The 24,470-nt window shown below is 40.3% G+C and overlaps 3 protein-coding genes across 13 annotated transcripts in view; 2 read left to right on the top strand and 1 right to left on the bottom strand.

Moving 5' to 3' along the window:
* Nucleotides 1–253: 253 nt before the first annotated feature.
* Nucleotides 254–1,986, bottom strand: LOC118408372 (transmembrane protein 14C-like). Of its 3 annotated transcripts, none has more exons than XM_035809147.1 (4): nt 1,963–1,986; nt 1,297–1,404; nt 820–921; nt 254–397 (listed from the first exon to the last, which is right to left on the bottom strand). In XM_035809147.1, the coding sequence occupies exons 2-4, from the start codon at nt 1,367–1,369 to the stop codon at nt 264–266; spliced, it is 309 nt and encodes a 102-aa protein (XP_035665040.1). In that variant the 5' UTR covers nt 1,370–1,404; nt 1,963–1,986; the 3' UTR covers nt 254–263. The 3 variants fall into 3 exon arrangements, with proteins under 3 accessions (XP_035665040.1, XP_035665033.1, XP_035665049.1); XM_035809140.1 differs by lacking the exon at nt 1,963–1,986 and adding an exon at nt 1,548–1,701; XM_035809156.1 differs by lacking the exons at nt 1,297–1,404; nt 1,963–1,986 and adding an exon at nt 1,466–1,758.
* Nucleotides 1,987–2,122: 136 nt separating this feature from the next.
* LOC118408356 (nuclear inhibitor of protein phosphatase 1-like) lies at nt 2,123–7,056 on the top strand. Its single transcript, XM_035809107.1, has 7 exons — nt 2,123–2,310; nt 2,932–2,992; nt 3,217–3,370; nt 3,721–3,941; nt 4,249–4,467; nt 4,790–4,862; nt 5,203–7,056. The coding sequence occupies exons 1-7, from the start codon at nt 2,219–2,221 to the stop codon at nt 5,460–5,462; spliced, it is 1,080 nt and encodes a 359-aa protein (XP_035665000.1). The 5' UTR covers nt 2,123–2,218; the 3' UTR covers nt 5,463–7,056.
* A 708-nt stretch (nt 7,057–7,764) lies between these two features.
* LOC118408327 (dystrobrevin beta-like) overlaps nt 7,765–24,470 on the top strand; it is a 31,574-nt gene continuing 14,868 nt past the window's right edge. Inside the window, exons 1-7 of one of the 9 annotated variants that reach the window (XM_035809059.1) lie at nt 7,765–8,071; nt 19,466–19,502; nt 20,771–20,835; nt 21,233–21,313; nt 21,823–22,122; nt 22,634–22,806; nt 24,227–24,329. In XM_035809059.1, coding sequence (XP_035664952.1) covers nt 19,477–19,502; nt 20,771–20,835; nt 21,233–21,313; nt 21,823–22,122; nt 22,634–22,806; nt 24,227–24,329 — 748 coding nt within the window. In that variant the 5' untranslated portion in view covers nt 7,765–8,071; nt 19,466–19,476. Of the gene's footprint in view, nt 8,072–11,927; nt 12,065–15,677; nt 16,078–19,465; nt 19,503–20,770; nt 20,836–21,232; nt 21,314–21,822; nt 22,123–22,633; nt 22,807–24,226; nt 24,330–24,470 lie in introns of those variants that run through there. The other 8 variants (XM_035809068.1, XM_035809040.1, XM_035809079.1 and 5 more) reach the window with 8 other exon arrangements.

The raw sequence follows: 24,470 nt of genomic DNA on the forward strand, positions 1-24,470 counted from the left end.
GTCATTGCTAATAAGTAATGTTACTGTCATGAGTTGGATCAAGGAGGTTAACGGTTATATCCTATATAACCTCCTTGGTTGGATTGAATAACCAAAGGCTCTAAAAATTCACGAATAAATAAATGAGGAAAAAATACCAGTCAGTAATTTGGTAAAGCAGTGACTTTATTGATCATCTCAACAAAAGTCATATCTTTTTGTTGGTCAGTTCCAAATATATTCTGCCTTGCTTTTACAGTAGTCTCTACCAAAGTAGTCCCAGCTCAGTTGGAGATGGCCCTGTACCCAAACCTGGCCACCATCAGGAGACTCAGCCCTGCCACCAGGCCTGCAGGCATGAACTTCCCAGAGTTGATGAACCTTGAACCCATCACAGCAGTCAGTACTCCAGAAGTTCCTGAGGAATGGAGAAAAAAAGGCAGAGTGTTTATATCTCATTTACTTCATATTGAACAATGACCAGTGTGAGGAAAAAGGATCAACACTTCCTGAAGATGCATGGTTGTATTTAGTCATCATCAACATAATCAGTCCTTTTCATCATGACGGATGCTCCGTTCATCGCCGACAAGGCCAGCTAGACTTCTGCAGGGCTTTCCACGTGTCTCACAACAATTTTATTGTTTGACATGGTTCATGTCTCTTCCTTCTTCTGTATTTATTATTTAGTATGACAAATCATACATATGATATAATCAAATTAGTTACCCTGTAGACAGAGTACACCACCTTTGTTTCCCAACCCCCAACAAAAACAGCATAAGGTACCAGTATAGTATATATCAGTGCACCTGTATGTCTATAATGTTGTTACCTTACCCAGAGACAGCAGGTAGTTGTTGGGGTTGACAGATGTCTGGTATGCTCCCACACCCATCAGTCCCCCAAACACCAGGCCTGCTCCCAGCGACATGACACTGCCTGGACAGCACATGGGACAGAAGAGAAGTATGTAGATCACATGTAATAATCCACTGGGTGCTACATGTATGTAGATTTGTTCTATCAATCTATGACCAAGTAATTAAAGAAATGATTGAGTCATTCCAATACTGTCTAGTACTATCAATATTCAATTAGGAAATACCAACCATCGCATTGAATCTGCTTTCTAAATCTAATCAAACATTTTCATTTAAGAAAAAGATTCATCACAGCTTATTCACTTGATTGAAAGTGCTGGTAATGACATACATGTAGCATATCAGTCATGATAGTCAGCTAAAGTAATGCCTTACCTTAATTTACTTTATACTATAGGCATGCACTTAACCTTCTCGATCTACCCACACTTACCTGCCCTTACATATCCCGAGATCCCACCTGCAGCAACAGCGACTGCATATCCGATGGAGATGAAGTCAGTCATGGTGATCAGCTGGCACTTCTACGACGGGCTCAAACCTGTGTAAGATTGTAATGTTATACTGGGGAATGTAATTCGTAAGGAGACACACTAACTCACCTTTCCTTACATAGCCTAGGATCCCACCCGCAGCCACAACAAGTGCAAACCCAATGGAGACAAAGTCAGTCATGGTGATCACCTTTGCCTGGTACTCTCACAACAGGGCTCACACCTGTATGAATAGTGTGGATTAGTGGTGAGACCAGGAGGTATTTTGCTATTTAAAGGGTCAATGTTGTTAGTTGTGCGAGTCTTTCTCGATCAATACTTGTTCGTGACCTAGGAATATTTCTCACACAAAGTATATGTTATACCTGGGATAATATTCAGAATTGACACAGACAAACTTTCACACCTTCAGTTACATATGGTTAACGTTAACTGGAACAATACAGTTTAACGTTACTATGACGGTTGCAATCTTGTTTTTCAGCTCTGAGTTACTGACTTAGTATTGTTGCTGTTGTTAACACACAAACAGATAAAATTAATATGAAAAACAATCAAAAATTCACAAAAATTGCAGCAGACCCCACCACTCCCCCTTCCCTCACCTCACAGATGGGAAAACTATCCCAACATGCAACACGACACATGTTTATCTGCCTCTACCGCAGTAAAATGAAAATGTACTGAAGATACTGAAAGTTCTCTTTTCGACAGTAAACAGCTCAAATAACTTAGCAATATGGGCTCTGTATTAATTTATAACGACAGTACCTTTTGTTCTGACATGATATGCTTATGTTGACTACATGAGGGAAAGTGTCATTGCCGTCGTTGCGTTTGTAATTAGGTTCACTGAGCAAAATGGCGTCGGAAAAAAGCCAGAAACGAGAGAAGCAGCAGAGTAGAGCGGAGCCCGACCCTCTTCTGCCTCCACCTTTCGATGTGCCGTCCTGGTAAGTCGTAACTTGATTATTGACAAGAACATCATAGTTAACCAGGAAAACTTCTGTTCGCAGATGCGCGGTGACGGGACGTATTTCTCTTTCGAATGTTGGCTCAACAAAAACACCACATTTGCCGCGCATAAAAATGATACACACATGCACATGTGTACGTGGTGCAACAGCTCGGAGACTTTGGACAATGGCTTTACGTCTTCACTGCCTCTTCAGGGCTTCAAGCTTCAAGATAAATCATTAGTCTTTTAGCAAAGTCCAAACCACAGGACTGTTGCGTGCCCAAGCTTGTTGCCCTTCACCAAATTATCTTCACTCCGTGATCAACCACAGCATGCCATGATAATCACCTTACCTGCACGCACGTAGGGCACGTCTGCCTCTTGTTTGTTATTTCATAAATACGCAATATTATTTCTATGTTTGTATCATCTATTTGTATGCAGAGAGTTAACATTTAGATGAAGCCCATCTATGATATGCATGTTGGAATTTAACAGTTTCTCGAGTCTACTCTTAGTCTAATGAAGTTTGGCATACATGTGTTCATGAGACCTACTCTACTCATTATTTATCATGGAGGGTTCACAACATAATTTACTGTATTACATGCTCCAGGGCTGGGAAACCTCCAGCAGGGCTCCACTTAGATGTCATCAAAGGAGACAAGATGATAGAGGTGAGTTTTTGCAAGAGCATATAATTATTGTTACAAATGTAGCATATTCAGGAAATTACATTTTTTTCAATTCAGAAGGTCCCACGTCAGAGTGGGTTTGTGAATACTAGTAATCTTGGTACATAATTTTATATATTGTTGTCGCAAAAAAAAGGCAGAGATATGTTTTTCTTTGAAGGAACTTTTTACATAGATCTTTATTTCTCAATTTCTTCTTATTTCAGAAACTGATCATTGACGAGAAGAAGTACTACCTTTTCGGGAGGAACTCCAAGATGTGTGACTTCTGTATTGATCACCAGTCCTGCTCCAGATGCCATGCAGCCTTGGTCTGGCACAAGCACCTCAACAGAGCTTTTCTCATAGACTTGAACAGCAGTGAGTATATATTCTAGCCTGGTAGCACATTTTTCTTTATTACACTGCAGAGATGAGATGAGTACACTGTCAGTTTCCACTTAAGCTTCCTGATGGTTTTTCTGTTTAATTTCACCAGAGGAAATGTCACTCATTTGTGTTACAACCCCAGGATATCAACATCAAATGAAATCAGCAATTCAAGAAATTTATTCATTCATTTCATGGCTGGGTAGAGGTCATAGTAATCTTCATAATTTTCTTTCTGCACCATTCTAGACAAATTCTGCTACATATTCTGTGTTCTCTGTAATATATAAATCTGTTACTTTAGAACTGTTGTTACATTACACATTTTACACACTTTCCAGCACACGGTACCCACATTGGTAACATCCGCCTGGAGCCAAGCAAACCCCAGCAAGTTCCCCTGGACTCTGTCCTGAGGTTTGGAGCCTCCACTCGGACCTACGTCCTGCGTGAGAAGCCACAGACAGTCACTACTGTAAAGTCAGACGACACAGAAACAGTTGGAGAGGAAGAGATTTCCACAGGATTGCTGGGGCTACCGGAAGAGGAGACGGAATTGGATGTAAATTACTTGCATCTTACATGTTACATATATAACTACTGTATATGCATAGTGAGAGATACTGGTATTACAAAGTGTCATTTCTTCAGGTACAGATTGCAAAATATCTTTTAACTGCATCATAACATTTGATACCAACTTTTCTAGTGAGCAAAGTGCAGTGTTTATTACTTCAATTGTCAACACTGTCTCAGAGACTTTCCGCTGTTTTATCGTTGAAGCAACATGCTATCTTGTGATAAAGAGAGTACCTTGCAACATATTAAGCATATTCTTTTCTTTTGTATATTTTATCATTTAAATGCAGAACTTGACAGAATTCAACACAGCCCATAACAAGAGAATCACAGTATACAGTGTGGAAGAGCCCAACCTAGAAGTCACTCCCTCTCCCATCAAGAGAAAGAGAAAAAGCATGCAGTCAGTCAGATTCATGGATGATGAAGAGGTTATTAACCCAGAGGACGTTGACCCCAGTGTGGGCAGGTTCAGAAACTTGGTATCCACAGAGGTTATTCCAGTCAAGGTGAGTGGGAAACTTAACATCTTAGTGGGTGCAAGATTTAGTTCAATTGCCTGTTTCATCGGTTCATAATAGCATGATAAAGGTAATAGAAATCATGCGTACTGTATCTTTTTTAAAAAGTGGCTTTTGAGAGGGGAAGTGTTAGATTACTACCAGCTCCTTGCTGTCTGAACCAATGCAAATTTGGTGTCAGCAGGATTCTAATAGAAGGCTTGATGCATTGTAAGGAAGACAGTTCTCTGAATAAGGAGGGAAGGATTAATGCATTTATACCAAATCATCATAAAGGAACCTGTGGCTAACAAAATGTTATATCCTACAGAAAAGGAAAGCAGAAGACATCCCCACTTCACCAGATTCCATGGCCAAACGTATGCAGCAATTCTACACACCAGGTATGTGTGGGCTCAGTCTGTTATAGTTTAAGCACTGTCTTCTGACATAATGTGTGCTCTTTCATTGTTTCCTAGGAGCAAAAGGACAACTTATCAAAGACATGTCCAGTAATTGGTTTTGTACTCATTTGACCTATGTTTCTCAAAGTTTGATTTGATGTCATTGTAATTATGATGCAAAATGTACAGACACAAAAATCATGCATTAGAAATTTGAATTGGAAACTAGCCATGATTTACACTTGAAAACTATCAGAAACTGGCCTCGATTGAAAGTCAGTTTGTTTCTTAATGATAATTTCAACTGCGAAACTTAATATGACTTCTGTATCTGATGCAGGTTTGTACAGTGATCTGTCATCCTCGGGTGATGCACACACTCCTACATCTCCAACAGCTGGGATGATCGGTTCCTCTGTCTTCAGCGGATTCAGACCAAACTTGGCACCAGAAGTTGACTTGACACCTGTGCCTGAACTTCCCGCTACCCACCATGCCACAGTTATCAGTACAGAAGTCTCATCCTCTGAACCAAAGAAAAAGAAATATGCGAAGGAAGCTTGGCCAGGAAAGAAGCCCACACCTTCACTACTGGTTTAGGAGAGGTCTATGGTTTCTTCAGTTCAGCACTTTCTGTTTTTCATTTTGTATTCAAAATACTGCTGGTTGTGCTGACAACTATGCAGGCACCTGAATTGTCTTTCTTTTGCCATCGTTTTGTTTCATGCACAAGGAGCTATCAGGAAGAAACCATTTCCATTTGTGGGGGTGAGCTGTTGTTGATTTGCCAAGTGATATTCCTGTGGAGCTTTTCCCAAGTGAGGATGTCAAGAATAAGAAGGCAAAAATCATGACCCAGGAATTCACAGTCTGGTGCCAGCAGATGAGAGGCTCAACACTGAAATTTGGACTGCAGTACAGACTAAAGGCATTGTGACAGACTCCTTCAAGATTTATAGAAGATTTATATGTAAACATGTACCTATAGCCCAGAGACATTGGACATGTGATAACTGTGATATCTAACTGTGGTGTTACATACTTCATTTGGCAGCTCTGCCCTGAAGTGTGATTGACAGATACTAGTAACCTGCTAGTCATAAGTGTAAATGGTAAATAAATTTGCAGTTTTTGTAGACATCACTATTTTCCAATGTGTCCTATTGACAATGACTCAAATAAAAAAAAATACTACTAGTAGCAATATTGGGTTCAGGTGTGACTATGAAGGGGTACTTGTAGTACATTATTCCAAAAGTTTGTATCGTAAGGATCTCTATTGTATGAAACAATATTAAAAGACTGTGAAAACATGTATGGGGCCAGTCCTCTGATAAGATCCTTGGATGTGTGGGACAGCATAAATCACCAAATTATCATGTAGACATCCTTTGTGTTTAAAGGTCATTCTCTTATTCCAATTCATCAGATTATGAATGGATTACTTTGTTGCCTATGTGATTGAGCCATTCAGTACAACTGAACAGAATGTACATGCAAGCACAACAAATTCCTGTACTCCATGATGCCTGAAATTTTGGTCCTCTTAAGATCCTGGGTTCCAGACTAAACCATTCCCTTGTGACTGTCAATTTAATGCACATGTATGATGTAGTATATCTGTATGAATCCTAACAGATCCTAAATCTTACATAGTCCATTTTTTAACGATTGCATTCTGTCTGCAGCACAACTTAACATATGTTTCTAGTTTTTGCAAAGAAATATTTTATGTCAGTTCCTGACATTAACTGGTAGAAACACCTATAAGAATGAAGTTATTTAGGCACAAAGTATGTTGGAGCATGGGACAGGTATATTATGCTTCATCTTTCATCAAAGGGAAATAAAATGTTTTTGTGTCAACCCAGTATTTTCATCCTGGACCCAAGGTGTGTAAGATGTAAATGATACTCTGAGTAAATGGTTACTCTGACATGTGCTACATGTAATTTTATAAGCCCAGCTTCGGAGAATACAAATTGTTGCAAATTTGTAGCAGTTCTCATATTGTGATTCAATCGACCAGTTAGATTTAGGACTTCTTAGATTCAATATCAAGAACCAAAAGATATACTGTACTGTGTTGTAACTTGCTCTTCTGTCAACGTTTGTGCCACCCTTCTTATGATATCTACATTTCATACTATTATAAGTGTTACTCTTAAAATAAAACATGTTCCACTCTTGTAAAGCACCGCTTCCCAGTCTCTACCTTATTTTGAAGTATGTCTCTGCTGCATGAAGTATTAATTATGATGTTTAACTTCACAGAAGGGAAACATTGTTTTTGCTCCATTTCTAGTTTATTTTTCTGTGCCAGAACTAGCCCACTATTGGAATAAAAAAAACGCAGAGTTCTGGTATTGGAGAAATTGATACTCCCTGCATAATCCATCGCTAATAGATGCCATCAAGCTATTTTTCTAACCGAATCTGGTAATTTCTGTACAATCATGTGTAACATCAACTCTCATATTTGGGTCATATTTAACTCCACCAGGAGCTGAAATACGGCCACAGAAAAAATGTTATATAGACGTACTGAAGATTGTCTTGAACACCCAAATATCTGAATTGCTGATACATCAGGATTACTTTATAAATCACTTAAATTTCATGATTTTTTTTCTAGTGGCAGTATTATGGCAACCTGCAGAATTATGAGAATTTATTTTTATTATATAAATAGAAAGGAGGTTCAGTTTTCTGCAGTTGTTCAATATCCAATCACAATCTTCTTTCAGTTCGACTTTCTGCAATTGCTGCTATCCAGTCATACCCTTCTTTCGCTTTTCTTTACCCCAAACATTCTTAGCTTTCAAATACAGTACTAGTACTAGTGAACTGGATTGCTGTAGCGTCCCCCCTGTTTTGACGGTAAACATCCGTTGTGTGGCGCTGTTGCACATGCTTGACCTTTGCAGGCCTAACTCATTATCATCTGCTGGGGGTGGCGGGGCGAGCAGGGCCATCTCAGCGTGCTGCAGCGGGCTGAGCTGCCGACGAGAGAGCTGGCCGGGATTGCTAATGGCCCGGTTCGTAAGTTCTGAACTCATGTGATTAGAAAGCCAATAATCGGGGAAGTAAGTAATTCTGAGTGCGCGATAAGGCGAGATCTGTGGGCGGGAGAGACGTCAGTCTCCGGAAGTAATCACTAGGCTGAGAGAGGCAGATTCGGCGGAACGACAACACTTCGGGCAACAAAAGTATGTATTTTCGATTCCTCAGGGTAATTTGGAGACCTCGAAGAGTATCATGATATCACGCAACATAGCTGCTAAGCCTCTCTCTCCGACTTAGCATTCCGTTGAGGAGCTTTCATCTTTCTTCCATGTCTTGGAGAAATGAGTTTGGATGGGGATAGCAGGGGAGGGGTCAGATACTGTGGAGGTCCCTCCACCCCCGATCCTCCAGTTCAACTATCCAAACTCTGGCGTGTTTGATACGTTGTCGCCACGCATTCCTGATTTTGTCCCACATTTCTGTCTGACACTTGAGGAATCTCTCGACATTTTTTCTGATTAATCATTTGGGTCTTCCGCGCATAAACAAACACGGGCGTGAAAAACCAGGCCACGTAGCCAGCTGGAAAATGCAACCAGTGGTTTCCGCCTGTCTGATTCCTCCGTGTTAGTACTCGTCAATTGGACTGCCTATTTCGCTGTATTTCTCAGCGGTGAGGGACGTTTGTAGTGTGCAAGGGGGCCAGATGGGGGCCTAGGCGTGATGAAGCATGGCCTCCCGCCAGCCAAACTTGGCTTATCAGGATTATAACGGTACCCTTCGCCCGGGGGAGGGAGAGGGTTGGCCGCTCCGCCATTTGGCCTGGGGGTGTGGGTCAGAACAACATGGTAGGGGTGTTGACCATTTTGCGTTGTGCTACATTGACAGAGACCTCAAACAATCACAGTGAGGTGATATATGAAACGTTGGAAATTGGTAGAACAGTCCAAGACCTCGACTTCGTTTTGCAGCGAATGCTGGTGTGCAGACAGATGTACACTGCGGCACCGCCATCCCCCAACAGTTCCGGACGCCCCCCTCCCACTTTGTTTACATGGTAAAGACCCACATGCCAGACATTCCTGGCCACTGGTGCACCATGGGAGGCTGCTGCAAACATTACACCAATCATGGCAAGGTGTTGATGGGGTACAGGTGTTTGCATGAATGTTGGACACCAGATCATAAAACTGTTGCAATGTATTCTTTATTGTTAGTGTCCATTTTCATCATAATCACTAACTATTTCACAACACAGGTGTGCTGGTGACAGAAGTGTCCAAATAATCTTTAAAATTTCACCTTTCCTAGTTTTAGTTTTACAGCCCTGTCAATCAACTGCAATGGAAGATTACTTCAGCACATTCAGTACACACTTTGATCTATTACTCTAAGATGCAATGCCATTTTCTGAGGTCAAAATAAAAAAAAAACTAGTTCTCACTCAGTCACTGTACTGTAGCCGTATTATACCGGGGCTCCTTACACTCGCTAGTCGCTACCCTATTTTTTTAGGGAAGTGAGTGTAAAGAGCCCCGGTAGAAATAGGATGGTACCCAGGCTAACTGTACTGTACCCTAGATTCCAAATAGCTACAAACTATGTTTGATTAAAACATATGATACCCTTGAGCTGTGCAGGACAGGTTTGTTTACATTCTTCAAAATGCAGGTCACGATTTTTCTGTCCGATGGCAAACAAAGTACATTATCTTGGAATGTTGAATTTTGGATGGAATGCAGCCATTTCACTCAGTTGTATCTTTTCCTGGGAATGTGTAAGTTATTGAAAAAGTCAGAATTCAAATTTTAAGTGAACTAGTTCCAGACATGTCCCCATTTAGGGTACTACTACTAGCCTGAAGTTGGTGTTGGTTTTTGACATAAGATTGGATTTCCACTTTGAAGATGCCAGACTTTGACCCATTCTGATCAGGGTCCTGACCCAAATTACTTTGGATCTTGCCCAATTTTGGTCCAGTATAAACATTATTGACAAGGACTCTTGAAGGAGAAGATAGATACACCATACCAAGGAACTCAAAGGGATAACCTTTACTTGTCAGTGAAAAGCACTCCATAGTGTGAGTAGCCAAGCTCACACTGCCAATTCCTACCATTCTTGCAAAAGTATTGGAAGCAACCACGCAGGAATCGTGACCCCTGAACACCAATTTACAACCATCTAGTGAGGCAGTGATTACAAGACCAAAATGCTTAGAACTCAGGTTCTTGTGGGAGATTCTTTACAGAAATACCTTTGCAATGAAAGTGGTCTTGGACCGGACTGAAATCCATCACTATTTAAATGTAATATAATGTAGAATATCGTTAAGTCCCGATGCAACAAGGGAGCAGTAGTCTGAAAGCAGGAATCAAAGAGGAACTGAGTATGGGAATCCTGTGAACTGCAGTTCTCAATGCTGAATTTGGCACCACCACCACCCCACTAGACATGGGTAAAGCATTAGAATTGTTATTTTTGGATGAAGACTGGTTATGTGCAACCCACTGTGGGAAACAAAGAGAAGCAATATAAGCCACAGGTGTGGTAAATACCAGAGACCCTCAAGTCTATTTCCAAAATAGCTCCTATTTCACCAGCAAAAAAAAGGAACAAGTTGTTTACTCCTACATTTACTGAACCACCCAGATGGAGCTAGTGTTTATGTTTAGAGAAGTTCAGAAGAGGTCAACAGCCATACTTCACTTGCAGGAAGCCCAAGTCTAAACACAAGACCTCCTGCTGACTTCTCCAAGTTGTCCTTGTTAAAGTGCCATTCCATATGTTGAAGCTAGCTATACATTTAGGCTGCAAATTGCAGGGTTCTGCACAGTGTTTTACTGTAATGAAGACCCAGGGTCTGCAAATAATGCCAAGGACTTCAATAGACGCAGCATGTGCAGGAAATTAAAGACACAGGACGGAATGAGAATGGAAAGGTCTGTACCGACTTCTCCCAATAAATACTAAGTAGACATGCATACAGGAGTTTATGTGTCCCAGCTTTCTACAATGAATACTTGCCAGATTTGGTGGGTCCAGTTCAGTACTTGTCCTTGTGATATGATGTACTGCACACATGCCTTATTGTAGCATTGCAATAGATAGGAGTTAAAGGATGAAATGTTGTATAGATGTTCAATCCATTTCTGCCTGGTTGCCATCTCATGTGGGATCAATGTGCTGAGGCTTTCAACATTCATCAATACGGGTGGGTACCAGTACAAAACCGTTTTTTCTTGTTGGACCGGTCCAGAAAAACTGGACCTGAAAAAATTCAGTGGATCGGATCGATGTTGGACCAATTAGAAAATGAACAAATACGAGCACTACAGTGGCAGGCGTTCATGTGTTTTTAGGCTTATCGGAGCAACAAAATAATAAGAGCACCAAAGAGAATTGAGTCATTTTTATCAAGTTTTCACCGTTAAACTTGGTGTAACTTAACAGAGGCGTTGTTTACGTGAAGATAGGATACTCCACCAAGCAGATTTCTTTGTAGTGAAATGGACCATTGTTTTGAGTATTGGCCATTCACAAACAATTACTAGTAGGTCCAGGTTCAGGTCCGGACCTGAACCTGATCCTCTAGACCTGGATCGTACCTGGACCTGAATTTTCTGTACCAGTACCCACCCCTATTCATCAAGCCATAGCTATAGTCTTGATAATTTTTTCTGGGTGTTCTATTACTTTAATTATTGGGCAAGCTGTCAGCCACTGCCTTGACTGTGGAATATCAAGCTTGTCACAAAGTCTACAGTTACCTGTACAAGTTTGTAAGTGATACAGCAGCATGAAATGAGCCCATTTAATTCTGGGTTCCAACATCTGTTGCTAATATAATCCAATATATGGCAATGCTGCAGGTATTTTGACTTGACTGTGGCTTTGTTATCTTTGGTCTTCCAGCTGATGAACTTGGACTTCCAAAATGAAGTTTCTATGCACTCATGGTTGGATCTATAGTCTGAAAGATAAGGGCTAGCTTGTGGCTTAGTTTTACCACAAAAACTGTGTATTATAGATTTTAGCAATAATTTTTTTTTCAAATTGTCTTATTAGAGGGACTGACAGTTGACTCCAGCCACCCCACCCCCTCCTCCCATTGGAAGTGAGAATTGCCCCAGGACAACCCTCTGCCCAGGAGCAGTCATCACAGTTGTAGTGACATCACAGGATGCATGATAAAGGTCAGAGGTTCCACCATTACATCAGCCAAATGTACATTTAATGCCATATAGCAAGTAATGGACTTGCATTAAACATCTGAACATTCAGTTCAGTGAGTTTGAGTGAGCATGATCTGAAGAAATCCTACTCAGATTAATTCCTGACGAACCATGATGGAACAAACTAACTATACGCTATAGGATCAATGTCATGGCAAAGCAGGTGGCTTGAATTACCGGTAGTGCTCTTGAGTCTTGTGTTGGAATGCAAATATGAATTTAAGTATATATTCCGGCTGTAAATTGCAGGGCTCTGCACAATGATTTATTGTAATTTAAGACCCAGGGTCTGCAAATAATGCTAAGGACTTCAATAGACACAGCATGTGCAGGAAATTAAAGGCACCGGACTTAAAATGTACTGACTTCAACTAAAGTTGAATTTGTGAAGTTGATATTGGTTTTCTTCGGGGGGGGGGGGGGGGATTTTTCTTCAGTATTCTGGTAGGTATTTTTACCTCGCAATTTGTGCTCATGTAACGTTACTTGTATTGGGTGATGTATGCAGGTCACTAACAGGGTTCTAGCTAGTGCATTTTAGCGTAGTGGGCCACTACGCTAAAATTTGTGACCCCTACGCTAAAATAAGGGCCACTACGCTAATTTTTAACAAGTGTAGTGGTGTTTTGCTGTCATTTGCTTGTTCAACAATGAATAATCAATGTCTGAACAATGAAAAGTGATGATATGCCACTCAAAACTGACCCAAAAATCCTAACTTTTAACTCTACATCTTCAAATCTCACCGTGGAAGGACCAAGACCCCCCCCTTCCACACCAATCTCCTGATTTGTCGCTTTGCTACCGTGCCATTCCCACTATGCTAAAATAAATTGAGTGATATATGCAGGTCACTAACTGATGTTATTTATGTGGTTGAGAGCTACCAAAGGGCTTTAAATGGGGAAAGTCATGGCTTGAAGGGTCTCCAAACAAATTTAGAGCATTGTACGTGTATTTTCCAGCAGCGCTTCAGGCAATTCAAGTGCTTCCATTTAAGTGCTAGTACGTTATGTAAGGATGGGCACTGTGAATGTTATGGAGACAGATAGCTGTGAGTGAGCAGGGTTAGTGCTTGTGGAATCAATAAGTGGTATGCTATGGTACCTACAGACGTGTGACCACCAGAAAATACGACCTTCACAGACAATTACCTGCGCAGCCCTCTCTCCTACAGTATGCATACCTTTCTGATCCTCCCTAATAACAAAGGGGGAGGTTGGATTTCCAGTGATGCCTGGTGGATAAAACTGTGAGTCAATCTATAAAACTTCTCTCTAAACAAACGATTATAGATATGGCGTATCACTGTCAGGGACTAAATGGTTGGCCATTGCTAGTGATCTGTCTACGTCAGGCACACTAAACTCTGGGTCTGCTGTCGGACTGCAGATGCTGTTTATGTGAGCAGAATGGTAATGTCGGGAGTAGATTTATGTTGGGCTACTTACAATCGGAAATAGATTTTCAACCTTTTCATGTTCTTTTTGATTCAATTTTGTACATGCTCAATAATATCATATAGATAGTACAAGTGATAGCCTGTACTACCGGTATTTTGAAAATAAACTGAACTTAAATTTCCAGACGTTTGCCAATATAACTCAAGCATTACGTCATGCAATGTATGGTAGGGTTCAAATATTAGGTATACTGTCCTGTCAGCTGTCATAAAAACATTTTAGGGTATAGTTCTCTACATGCTATTTAGCACCACAAGTTTTGATGTCTCACCAGGTCTTGGAACAAAACTTACAAAAACAAACAATAACGAAAGTAGCCCCCATGTGAAGGATACAGAAATGCTCACAAAATATGTTATGGGCAGTTTATGTAGTTTCCATGACATTTATGGGTCTTTTCATGAGCTTTTCATCAAGTCATTGTATTTTACCATTTTTCCCATTCCATCATTTAGCCTCAAAAAGGAATTATTTTGTTTTGACCTTGCAACACCCATTTTAATCAGGATAATTGATGGTAGTGTGAGGACAGTTAGGTTGCCTCATTTACATAATTAATGTGATGACAGTAATTGCAGATCAATAAGTCTGATGATAGTTGCAGATAGGAGAAGTTGATAAATGGTCTGTCAAGCCAATTGTCCCACAGTTTGTTAGAACTGTCAGTTATGTATACAGCACATGATCATGAACAGAACAAAGTGGTTTGAATTTTATTACTTCAAGAGTCCAAAGTTGTCTTTGACAAACTGACCTATGGCTATAGGTTTCTGAGAGGTATTTTTGTGGAATATGCTTCACACACCACAGTACGATTCCGCAGAAATTTGTGTGTGTCACAGAGCTCTCACACATTTATTCACAGCAATTTCTGACAGGATTCGCTCTTCAAACTTGTTCCATGATGCTACAATTGCTTCCTGCTGATATATAAATGTGTGTACGTGTATTGCCTGAAGGCTGTGGCAATCTTCAACTATGATAATGTTTTTTGCTCCTGAAAATTCATTTATTGCCATACAGAACACAGTTATCTATCGCATCTTTTTTTTCCATTTGTACTGCTCTACCAGGATGTTCCACTACTGGTAGAAACATAACACGATTTATTGTACGTATCGTCACAATTCATAAATACATAATAAGGTTTTGCAAACCCCCAGAGACCTGGCTCCCCCAGGGCAGTATAGGTAATGTGTTACTGTAAGCAGAAGGCCAGGCAAATTGGCCAGAGATGGATCCTGTTCTGATAGATCCATCCATCGGGGACTGAGCTGCCAGCCTGAATCTAATGTCCATACATCCTGTGGGACTGCACCATTCCAGCTCATTGGATCGTCATATTGGGAGATATGCCCCGCCCTCTTCTCCATGGCAACAAGATTGTGGTATTGATTTTACAGGTCATTTAGTTTATTGTCGGGTTTGGCATCTGCAGATGTCCATTGGAGCGGCCAAAAGAGGCCACGCCCCCTTCTGTACCGACCCCCCTCCTTTTTAGAGTGGTTTCATCCGGTTACCATTGCTTCTCATTTGTAATTCTGCATCCATGCAGTGTATGTGACCGCATTGCACCGGCATCTCAAAACCCGTGCTGGATATCTAGCTCGCGAGGATTGCAAGTACATCTGTCGACTCCATTCTCCGTCCTAGAGGAAAGGTGGATTTTAGCAGAGCTAGTCATCATTACCTCTGGAATCTCACGGTTCAAATACACCTGTATTATCCATCATTTGGGATATTACAGTGGGACAGCTTCAGTGACAGTGGACGTGGGATTCACCCTCCTCACCTCTGACTTAGCCAAGCTTGGTCTCATTGTACTAATCATGGATTAACGATAGGAGGACCTCTGGTGATGCTACGTGATACAGTGTGGTGGAGACGACACCTTCGCTCCAGTACTGAGGGATTTTGACAAGACACCCATCAAGAGGATGCATCCATGCATTACTATATTCTCATTAGGTGGTGCTCTGTCAATTGAATATTTTGACTGTGCTTAAAAGATTAACATCAAACTTTTGGGACACGCTTAAAAAGTGAGAAAAAATTTTTAGTGAAAGAAGGGAGTTGTCCTCCAGCTTTCTTGTATGCCATTTCTCTACTGATGCCACTGCCAGCAGCTGTGTTACAGCAAGATTCCAGACTGTTCAGCCTACTTGTGCTGTCCTGCAGCTGTTTTACTCAGACTCTTCGGGCAGCTGTGCCAGTACAGTAAGATTTCAAACTGCATCTTGATACATGCTGGATCTTAGCTGACATCTCTTACGCAACTGTGTCAGGATTGCAGCATTTCATTCAACCTGACTCTTAAGTATCCAGGCCACTGGTACTTTTCCTTAGCTGTCACCTTCTCGGACAGCTGTGCCAGCACAGCGAAGCTTCAGTCTTAACTTTAAGTCTGCAGACCACTGGAACTGTCCATCATGTCCCAGGTGCTGACCTGCTCCTACTCTGCCTCCAACTTTGCTAACCTGATGCAGAACCTGCAGGATGACCTCCAAAAAGGTACAGGTACTCATAATCATACACAGATCTTCCTCTAACCCCTCTGACACGGTCAACAAGCTTTGACGGTATTTATATATTGCCAGAAAGTGTCTGACTCACAAAATCTACTCAAAAGGGCTTATTGACCTGCAAATGTTGACTGGTCCCTATAAATTGTGCAATGATCGAGAGAATACTGCCGAAAATGCCAATTACAGCTCACACACTCAATGGTAGTTCGATTTTCCTGCTGTGTGACAGGGGCTTTAGCACAAAACTTACCTGGATTTCTGACACAGAATGAGGCAATGATTTAGCGATGCTGCCCAGCTTATTTCTTTGGATAATTGGAGGATGATAAGGTTTTAAGTGGTATGTGATTATCATTATAATTCTGTTTGTGTTTATGTATGTTTGAAGACAGAATACATCTGGAAGACAAGAAAAGAATGCTATTTGATAACCTTTATTGATAACCCTTACTTGAATCCTTGACCTTAAATGAGGAATAATTTTGCAAATAATATGTAAATAAACATTCAATGGTAGCAAATCACAAAAATTGGATAATTTTTATGACTAAGGTCTTGCAGGCCTGATGGTGACAATTTTTCCTTGCCTGACTTTTAAAATTTCATCTCATGGAGTTTTGCTTCCATAGCATTCTTTTCCCCGGAGCTGTTTGCATATCAATGTCCCGAAACTGACGTCGGTTCTTCTGAGGATTACTGTTAATGCTTTTCAGAAGATTGAGGTCATCGTAGGCTAATAGAAGTAGATAACCCATCAGCTTAGTTCTACATTTTGGTCCAGTCATGGCAGCTGAAAGATCATGTCAGTCTGCCATGAGTCGTTTATAAGACAAAGAGGATAAAAGGTAGTCTCCACCAGATCACTTGCTGGACTGCAAAAATAGCAGTCTATTTTGCCAGAGGATTTGATTGGCCATGGTGGATGGCTGTACACTTCTTTGGACAGTTAACTCTTCTGGAAAAATAGACCTCCTGTTTTGGCCATTTTTTATTTATTTTTCCAGTCTACACTGAGAAGTGGTGGATACTACATACAAAAGGGCTATCTGAGGGAAACATCACTCCAAAGACAAAAAACATTTTGATAAAGGATTACCTCATACGTGTGTCTATGGTCAATTTAAAGATAATTCTTATTAGATAAACCATGAAAAAGGAGGCTACCTAATGTTTGTAATTATGTGGATGACTTGTGAAGTGCTTCACATGGAATATTCAATTATATGTTACACATGCATGGAAAGTGCTGCTATTAATCAATGGGTTTATGCTATGCATGGGAAGTTCAGCATTAAAAGCACTGGCAATAGTGCACAGATATACATTTGTTTATATGTTACAGTGGATGTAATGTTGTAGATCTAGTTTCTTAATGTTATTTAATGATAAATTTCAGGGAATACCTGAAGTTAAAATACAAGGCGGGATTTGTATCTGCTTCGAATGAAGCCCTAGTGTCCATGGTTGACCAAGAAGTTTAGCATAGAATATCTTAACCTTCTTGGGTAGCCAACATTCTGTAGACAAACATACAATGTGAGGAAGGTGACATTCACTTTCAGCTGGCCCCTGTTCCTGGCTCCCCTGTGAACATGATATGTAAGGTCAGGGACATGCTTATATTTTTGTACATGCCCAAAATGGTGCTCAGTAAAGTGGAAACAGAACACCAGCTGGTCCCTGTTGTAGCATGGTAATGATGTGACATTTATGGTTGTTTGTCTTGTCTCCATGGCAACAGGTAGCTACATCATTTATAGCATGGAGGTAATGAATGCATAATTATGTGGCACAAACTGATTGTTGTATCTACTCGTTTATGCATACTATTGAAAGAGCATTGTTATCAGATATATGTAACTGTGGAACATATATGCCTGTAGATTTTCCATTCCATGAAAGTATGCCAATCTATTTCACTGATTGAATTCATATTGGAAAAACTATTCTATTTGATTCATTTTGGTAATCGGAAATTGAATATGGGCCATTGTAGAATGATGGACATCCCCAACCCTTCAGATGACCCTATGATTCTGAATCCTAGTGATTTTTAGTACTAATAGTAATAGCCCAATTTACCATCCTTCACATACTCCATACCATACCATACGTAGGATGGAATGACTACATGACTACATATGAGCCTGTTAACGTTGATGTTGATGTACATGTAGTGATATGACTTTAGTAACATACATTTTTAATGATGACCAGATCTAGAAAAGTCAATTTCACCTACCCTGGTGTATTCAGTTTAGAGGGTATCAAATTCTCTTTGAAGGATTCAAGGCTTTGCTGATTGTGATTATTCAAGAGCATGGACCAATTAAAACAACAAATCTATTATTAAGTTACATGTGATGTCTTCTGTTATTTAGAGGAAGATAGGACTTCTATGAGAAGGAAAGAATGAAATGAGACCAGGGCAATACAGTAGAAAGAAAGAGATTCAAAACCTCAAAATGCAAAAATGGCAGTTCAACAGCAACCACATTCAAACTATGTAGTTTTATTGATGACCCCTCTACCCTTAGTTTTGGTTTTGCTTGCAGTCTTGCCTGCTATGTATCAGTATGAATTTTTATTAATGTAAAAGTCCCAAGCAAATAATTGGTACATTTTGTGTCCAAGTTTACCCCTAACATCCCATCCTTCAAGCTGGCTTATGGCAATACCTTACTTGATTGAGGTGTAAGGGCAGGCTGATGACAGCCTCAGGACACACAGCCAATGTTCAATAATAGCAGTAGGACTTAACAAACTGATAAAGAGATTACACTGTGACCTACATGCAAAATGAAGACTTCAAAGATCATTTCAGGGGATTAAGAAAGAAAGGCCTTGGAGCAAGTATTCTGGCTGGAGTTGATGGAATATATATTGACCTTAATCTGTCCAATATATTTTATTTCACTATTTCTTTCATGTCTGTGCAATGAATATTATTGTATCATGCATTTTCTATAACATGGGATTTGCTGCCTATCTAAATATGGATTAACTTAAAGTCTGAAATTGAACAGAAAGAGTGGCTGCCTGGAAATGTGGCTGTTAAAGAGAATTTAGTCTCTATATTGATGTGATGTTTCTTGGTGCTCCCACCACAAAAGGTGTAGAAACAGTTAATTTCAATGTTCCAAGTTAATTTACTTGGGCTGTGTCATACTCCATTGAGTGGACAATATAGACACATAGGATATGTACATGATGTAGTGTTTGATGATCAATGGGTGGGAACATGTCCATGTCCCAAGCTTCCCTTCTGCTATGTCCCAAGCTTCCCTTTTCCTTATTAAATTCTTATTAGAGTATATATATTAAGATTTATTAGATCTTAACTAGATCTTCATCAATTTCTTTTCACCCTACAGGGCAACTGGCCATGGAGGACAGTCCAGCATCCATGCAGTAAGTATTATTAATTATTAAATCCAGAATTTTTATAAAGAAAATAAGTACTCATCCTGCATTCTACAGAACTTTCCTAGCCATATGGTTTCTCTTGCAGTCTTGTCCAGTTGGTGTATTGACATGAGCCACTTCTGAAATATTGTACAAGAAAAATATGCATCCACTTACTAATAGTCTATTTAAACTGTTTATTTTTGCTGCATATCTAATACCTGGGGCTGTTTTATTTTCATAAGTCATAGTGTTACACTAGTACAAATGTACATACTGGTGGACATTGCCCTGCAAGCAGCTGTGAAACTTGTGCTGTAATTGATTCAATCACGGTGCACACGTCCGCCAGATTTGGTCTTGGCTTAAGCCTTATCAGTCATGGACAGAGCCATTGCCTCCAGGCCTTTTCATAGATTTAAGCCCAACTTTAATAGGATCTGTGATTAAGGTCACCAAATGGTGTTTTCAGTGGGTGAATGTAAAAGGTTTTTCACAAAGATGTGTCCAGTCAGCTTGACTGAAATTTTATTTTTTTATTATTCCCTTTGACAGATAAGACAGACATAGTGGTGCCGCACTCAGGTTATCAACTTATATTCACGCCACCACTATACATATATATACAAAGACATAAGCATAACCAAACTAAGGGAAATATACAAAAAGAAGGAAGATGTAAATGAAAACTGAAAAGTTATGACGGAAGGCTGTCTATGAGGAGTCTGCCCAGAAAGCTGTTGGACATGACATGCATGAAACACCATTCAGGTCTACCAATTCCTACCATTTAGCACACTGAGGAACAACTCAGCCCTCAGGCTTTGATATCACAAAAGGTGTTTTAGCCATTTTGGAGGGTTCAGAAGCAAGAACATCACCCAAGCCTGCAGGCATGCAGAATTTGCACTGCTCATGAGAAATTATATATTATAAGCACCAAGCTTTAATAAGGAGGTTAACCTCTGTGCAAGCACTGCTGAGGAATCATGCATTCCTTTAGAATATTCTGGAGGGGGATATTTCTGACTTCAGTAATCACTGGTGTTCAGATGCAATTTTGACTTTTTACTTTTGAATCTCAAGTTACAAACACTGTTGAATGCTCGTAGGTATGTATTATTTACATGTAATATGTACATGTTCGAATCAAAGCAGAATACATTGTATATATCTAAAGCATGGCGCAGTACATGTATGTACAAACATGTGGCATGGATCTGTCAACAATGGTATTATGACTTAACTGATCGGACATGTACCTGCTGTTCCAGGGTGCTTGAGGGAAACCCAGCGCATCGAGCCATGGTGGAACGCAGACAACTCATGACAGAAATGAGTAAGTACAGATTCTACGTTTGAATATTGACTTGAAAAATGAAGAATCATTTTTTTTCATAAGAACACATGTTTTGTCTGAAAGTTTCTTTTTTGTAACCCTTAATGTTGAAACAGATTGTCAGCAACCTGGTCAGAAGACTAGTACAGTACATAAACAACAACATCATGAAACAACACAAAGTCAGTTTAAGGCATTGATACCTAATGACAGCGTTCCCGAAGAAATGCTACAAGCTTAAACTTTGGCTTGTGATTCATACTGATATTCCCAGGTGATTTTAGATTTGATCCATTTCATCCTTAGTCCTAGTTAACTGTGCTTGAACTGTCCAAGGATTGTGTATTATACTAGTTCCCATGTCTGCAGTATCATTTGCTTGTCCCTCTTTCCTCAGGAACACAAAACTTTGATGTGATTCGCCTTGGGACCTATCGAACAGCATGCAAGCTGCGATTTGTGCAGAAGAAGACGAACTGTAAGTAAGGTTTACTGTTAATCCGACAGAATGTGTTTCAGTGCATGGTGTGTGAGATATCAAATGTGTCTGATGACAAAGTCAGCCATGAGACTATCTGTGAAATCCCTAAATGCACAAGATAAATGATTTAGAAGCTTTATCTGGAACAGCAGGTCTTGCTTATGGCATACATTTTTGTAAATACATTTTTTTGCACTTTCGAGGCTATAAGTAAGTCAAATCAGGGCTATAAAGTATGATATAGTAAAAATCTCAAACAGTGGCATGTCAGTACAAAGATGTAATACTAATAGTATGTAGCCTTTGAAATGTGAAATGTGCCGAATATGCTTTTTCCTCTGTTGCATGGGGGTCTGTCCAAGGCTTTAAAAGGGATGTCAGCGAACCTTCTACAGACTTAAGAAGACTTGGTATCTTACTTGGACACGTTACACAGTTATGGTTCCTCAAATCAAATCAATAGTTTGATTACCATGTTCGTTGTATGATTTTCTTCCCCATTGCAGTGCATTTAGTAGACATCTGGAACATGATCGAGGCGTTTCGCGAGAACGGACTGAACACGCTGGAGCTGACCACGGAGCTGAACGTGTCTCGGGTGGAGTCCATCGTGTCGTCCATCATGTACCAGCTCAACAAGCGCCTGCCGTCCACCCACCAGATCAACGTGGACCAGTCCATCTCCCTGCTGCTCAACTGGCTCATGAGCGCGTACGACCCGGAGGCGCTCGCCAAGATGTCGGTGTTCTCCATCAAGATGGCGCTGTCCACCATGTGTGCAGGGAAGCTGGTGGACAAACTCAGATGTGAGGATCTTGCTGTTCTTGTTGATATGAACTTCCTGCTTTAGAAAGTGTAGTGTGTCCTGAAACAACACTCACTATCCTGTTTAGCATCTGTTCTTCCCTGTCTTGCCGAGGTTGGACGTGTCGCCAAGACGTTTTATGAACTTCCTGCTTTAGAAAGTGTAGTGTGTCCTTGAAACAACAATCTTATGACCTTGATGAGAAAGTTTAAAACCTTTTGTACAGTGGAAGGAATCTGATATAAATAATGGAATGCAATTTAGAAGGCTACATTTTAGAAAACACATTCTATAGCAAAAGACTCTAGGATATGACACTTTGGTACAAGCCCAACAAGTATGAGGAATAAGAAGAGCATTTTTCTTTGCAAAAAGGATTGCGGTTTTGTAATGGCAGCATCACCAATGTATCCAGAAAGTTTTTGTAATTTTTTTTTGTAATCACCGTTCTAATTTACCCTGTGTTCCATAACATAAAACTACATGTACATCATTTATCACATCTTCTTCAGATATCTTCTCACAGATCTCGGACTCACGAGGACAGCTGGTGTACCCCAAGTTTGACCAGTTCCTACAGGAAGCCCTGGCCCTGCCGTCAGCCGTGTACGAGGGGCCCAGCTTCGGCTACAACGAGACAGCAGCCAAGTCATGCTTCCAATCGGCCCAGGTACAAGACCCTGAAGTTAGTCACTCTTTTCTTATCTATTCATAGGCAGTAGATGGGTGAATGCCGGATGTCCCATCCCTAACCAGAGGTAATGTAACAAACAGGCCTTGAAATACCACTTCCTTTCATGCATCATTACCATAGGTAATTTGATGAATGCTCATGCCATGGCTGTCACAAAAATGATTGTCTAAATTTGAAAAAAAATGTTTCTCCAAATCATGGATCATCAGCTGATCTATTGTTGTACGATATGACACAATTTTGTGGGTAGCTACATGAAGCCCTCCTACAAAGTTGTGTCCCTCTGGCTATCTATACACGTGTTTACAGTTTTGTGCAGTAAAAGTATTTCAAGGCCGAATTTAGCCTATAACAACCACCCTGGCTCTTTTTAACAAAGCATACACATCACGTATATATTACATATATAACCAAATAATGAGTTAATTCACACCCTTAATTGCTTCCCAACCTCACACAAGTGTAACCAACCCCATAATGCACATGTACTAGAAACCACATAGTCACTGAGTCTGCATTATTTCTCGTTGCATGTGCATGACAACAACTTTTTTCCTTCATGCATCACCACTCATTAGACATCAATAGTATTTCCATCTCAGATATGAATGGTGATTTAACTCTTGTTTGAATGCTGTATGACTGTGAAATGAATAAAAACAGAATGAAAACCTGAAAACTTCCTTTTTTTGTATCAATATGTTTGTAGACAGCATTAGTATACCAAATAATAGTTATCCAAGTAAAGCTAAGGGCACAACCCACTGTACGTGCAATTTGTCCGTACGTTTTTTTGGAGGCCATGTCTGCCACATATTTCTGAAACGTTCAGGCTGTACAGGGCAGGCGCGTTGCCCGTACTGGCAGGTACGTGGGGTGAATCCACAGCCCAATGGCACACAAAGTTTTGCCTGCACGTAAAGTTCTACAGCGTGTCTGCGTGCTCCAAAATCCGTCAAATTCCCCACGAGTTTGTAGGTAGGCAGTACTTACCACTTATGTTTTGGCACGTAGACAGCACATATTTGCATGTACGGCGGGATATGCCCTTAGCTTTACTGGATATGATTTTTTTCAAATTTCAGACAGTATTTGCTGTCTGTGTGACATTGGATGATGTCTGAAAAGTCTGACTGTTTTCCAAATCAGTAACTTTTGTTCTTCATTTTTACTGGTGAAGACTTGTGTGAGGAAAGGAAGGTAACAGTTCTCTGCCTTTCACACAGTAGCTATTTATTTAAAGCTGAAATATGGCATTGGGCTAAAACTGCAATTTGTAAAAAAACGAATAGGCAGTCAATGAAAACAGGCTCAGAGAGTTAGAGAATAGAAATAAGGTTTTCTGAACCCTGGACTGTATCGAGAATGAACTTGAATGTGCTGATAGGAAACTTTCTTTCTTCTCCTTCAGCGTGTGACCATCAATGACTTCCTGGATGTGATGATGGCAGACCCTGGCCCCCCCTGCCTGGTGTGGCTGCCTCTCATGCATCGGATGGCCAATGTGGAGAATGGTAGGGACTTCCCTTATGTTATAATTTTTTTTTATATACTGTAAAGATAGACAAGGCCTTTATAATAATACAGACTCACCATTCCCATGGTATGGTATGTTACAACTTACATAATGTACCATGAGAATAGTGACTCTGCTA

This window comes from Branchiostoma floridae, chromosome 2 (genome assembly GCF_000003815.2).
Source record: "Branchiostoma floridae strain S238N-H82 chromosome 2, Bfl_VNyyK, whole genome shotgun sequence".
Classification (NCBI taxonomy): Eukaryota; Metazoa; Chordata; class Leptocardii; order Amphioxiformes; family Branchiostomatidae; genus Branchiostoma; species Branchiostoma floridae.

Coding starts and splice junctions, on each gene's coding strand:
- LOC118408372 (XM_035809147.1), bottom strand. CDS start 1,369: ATGACTGACTTCATCTCCATCGGATATGCAGTCGCTGTTGCTGCAGGT. Junction 922..1,296: donor CTCGGGATATGTAAGGGCAG/GTAAGTGTGGGT, acceptor TGTGCTGTCCAG/GCAGTGTCATGTCGCTGGGA. Junction 398..819: donor CAACTACCTGCTGTCTCTGG/GTAAGGTAACAA, acceptor TCCATTCCTCAG/GAACTTCTGGAGTACTGACT.
- LOC118408356 (XM_035809107.1), top strand. CDS start 2,219: ATGGCGTCGGAAAAAAGCCAGAAACGAGAGAAGCAGCAGAGTAGAGCG. Junction 2,311..2,931: donor CCTTTCGATGTGCCGTCCTG/GTAAGTCGTAAC, acceptor TACATGCTCCAG/GGCTGGGAAACCTCCAGCAG. Junction 3,942..4,248: donor AAGAGGAGACGGAATTGGAT/GTAAATTACTTG, acceptor ATTTAAATGCAG/AACTTGACAGAATTCAACAC.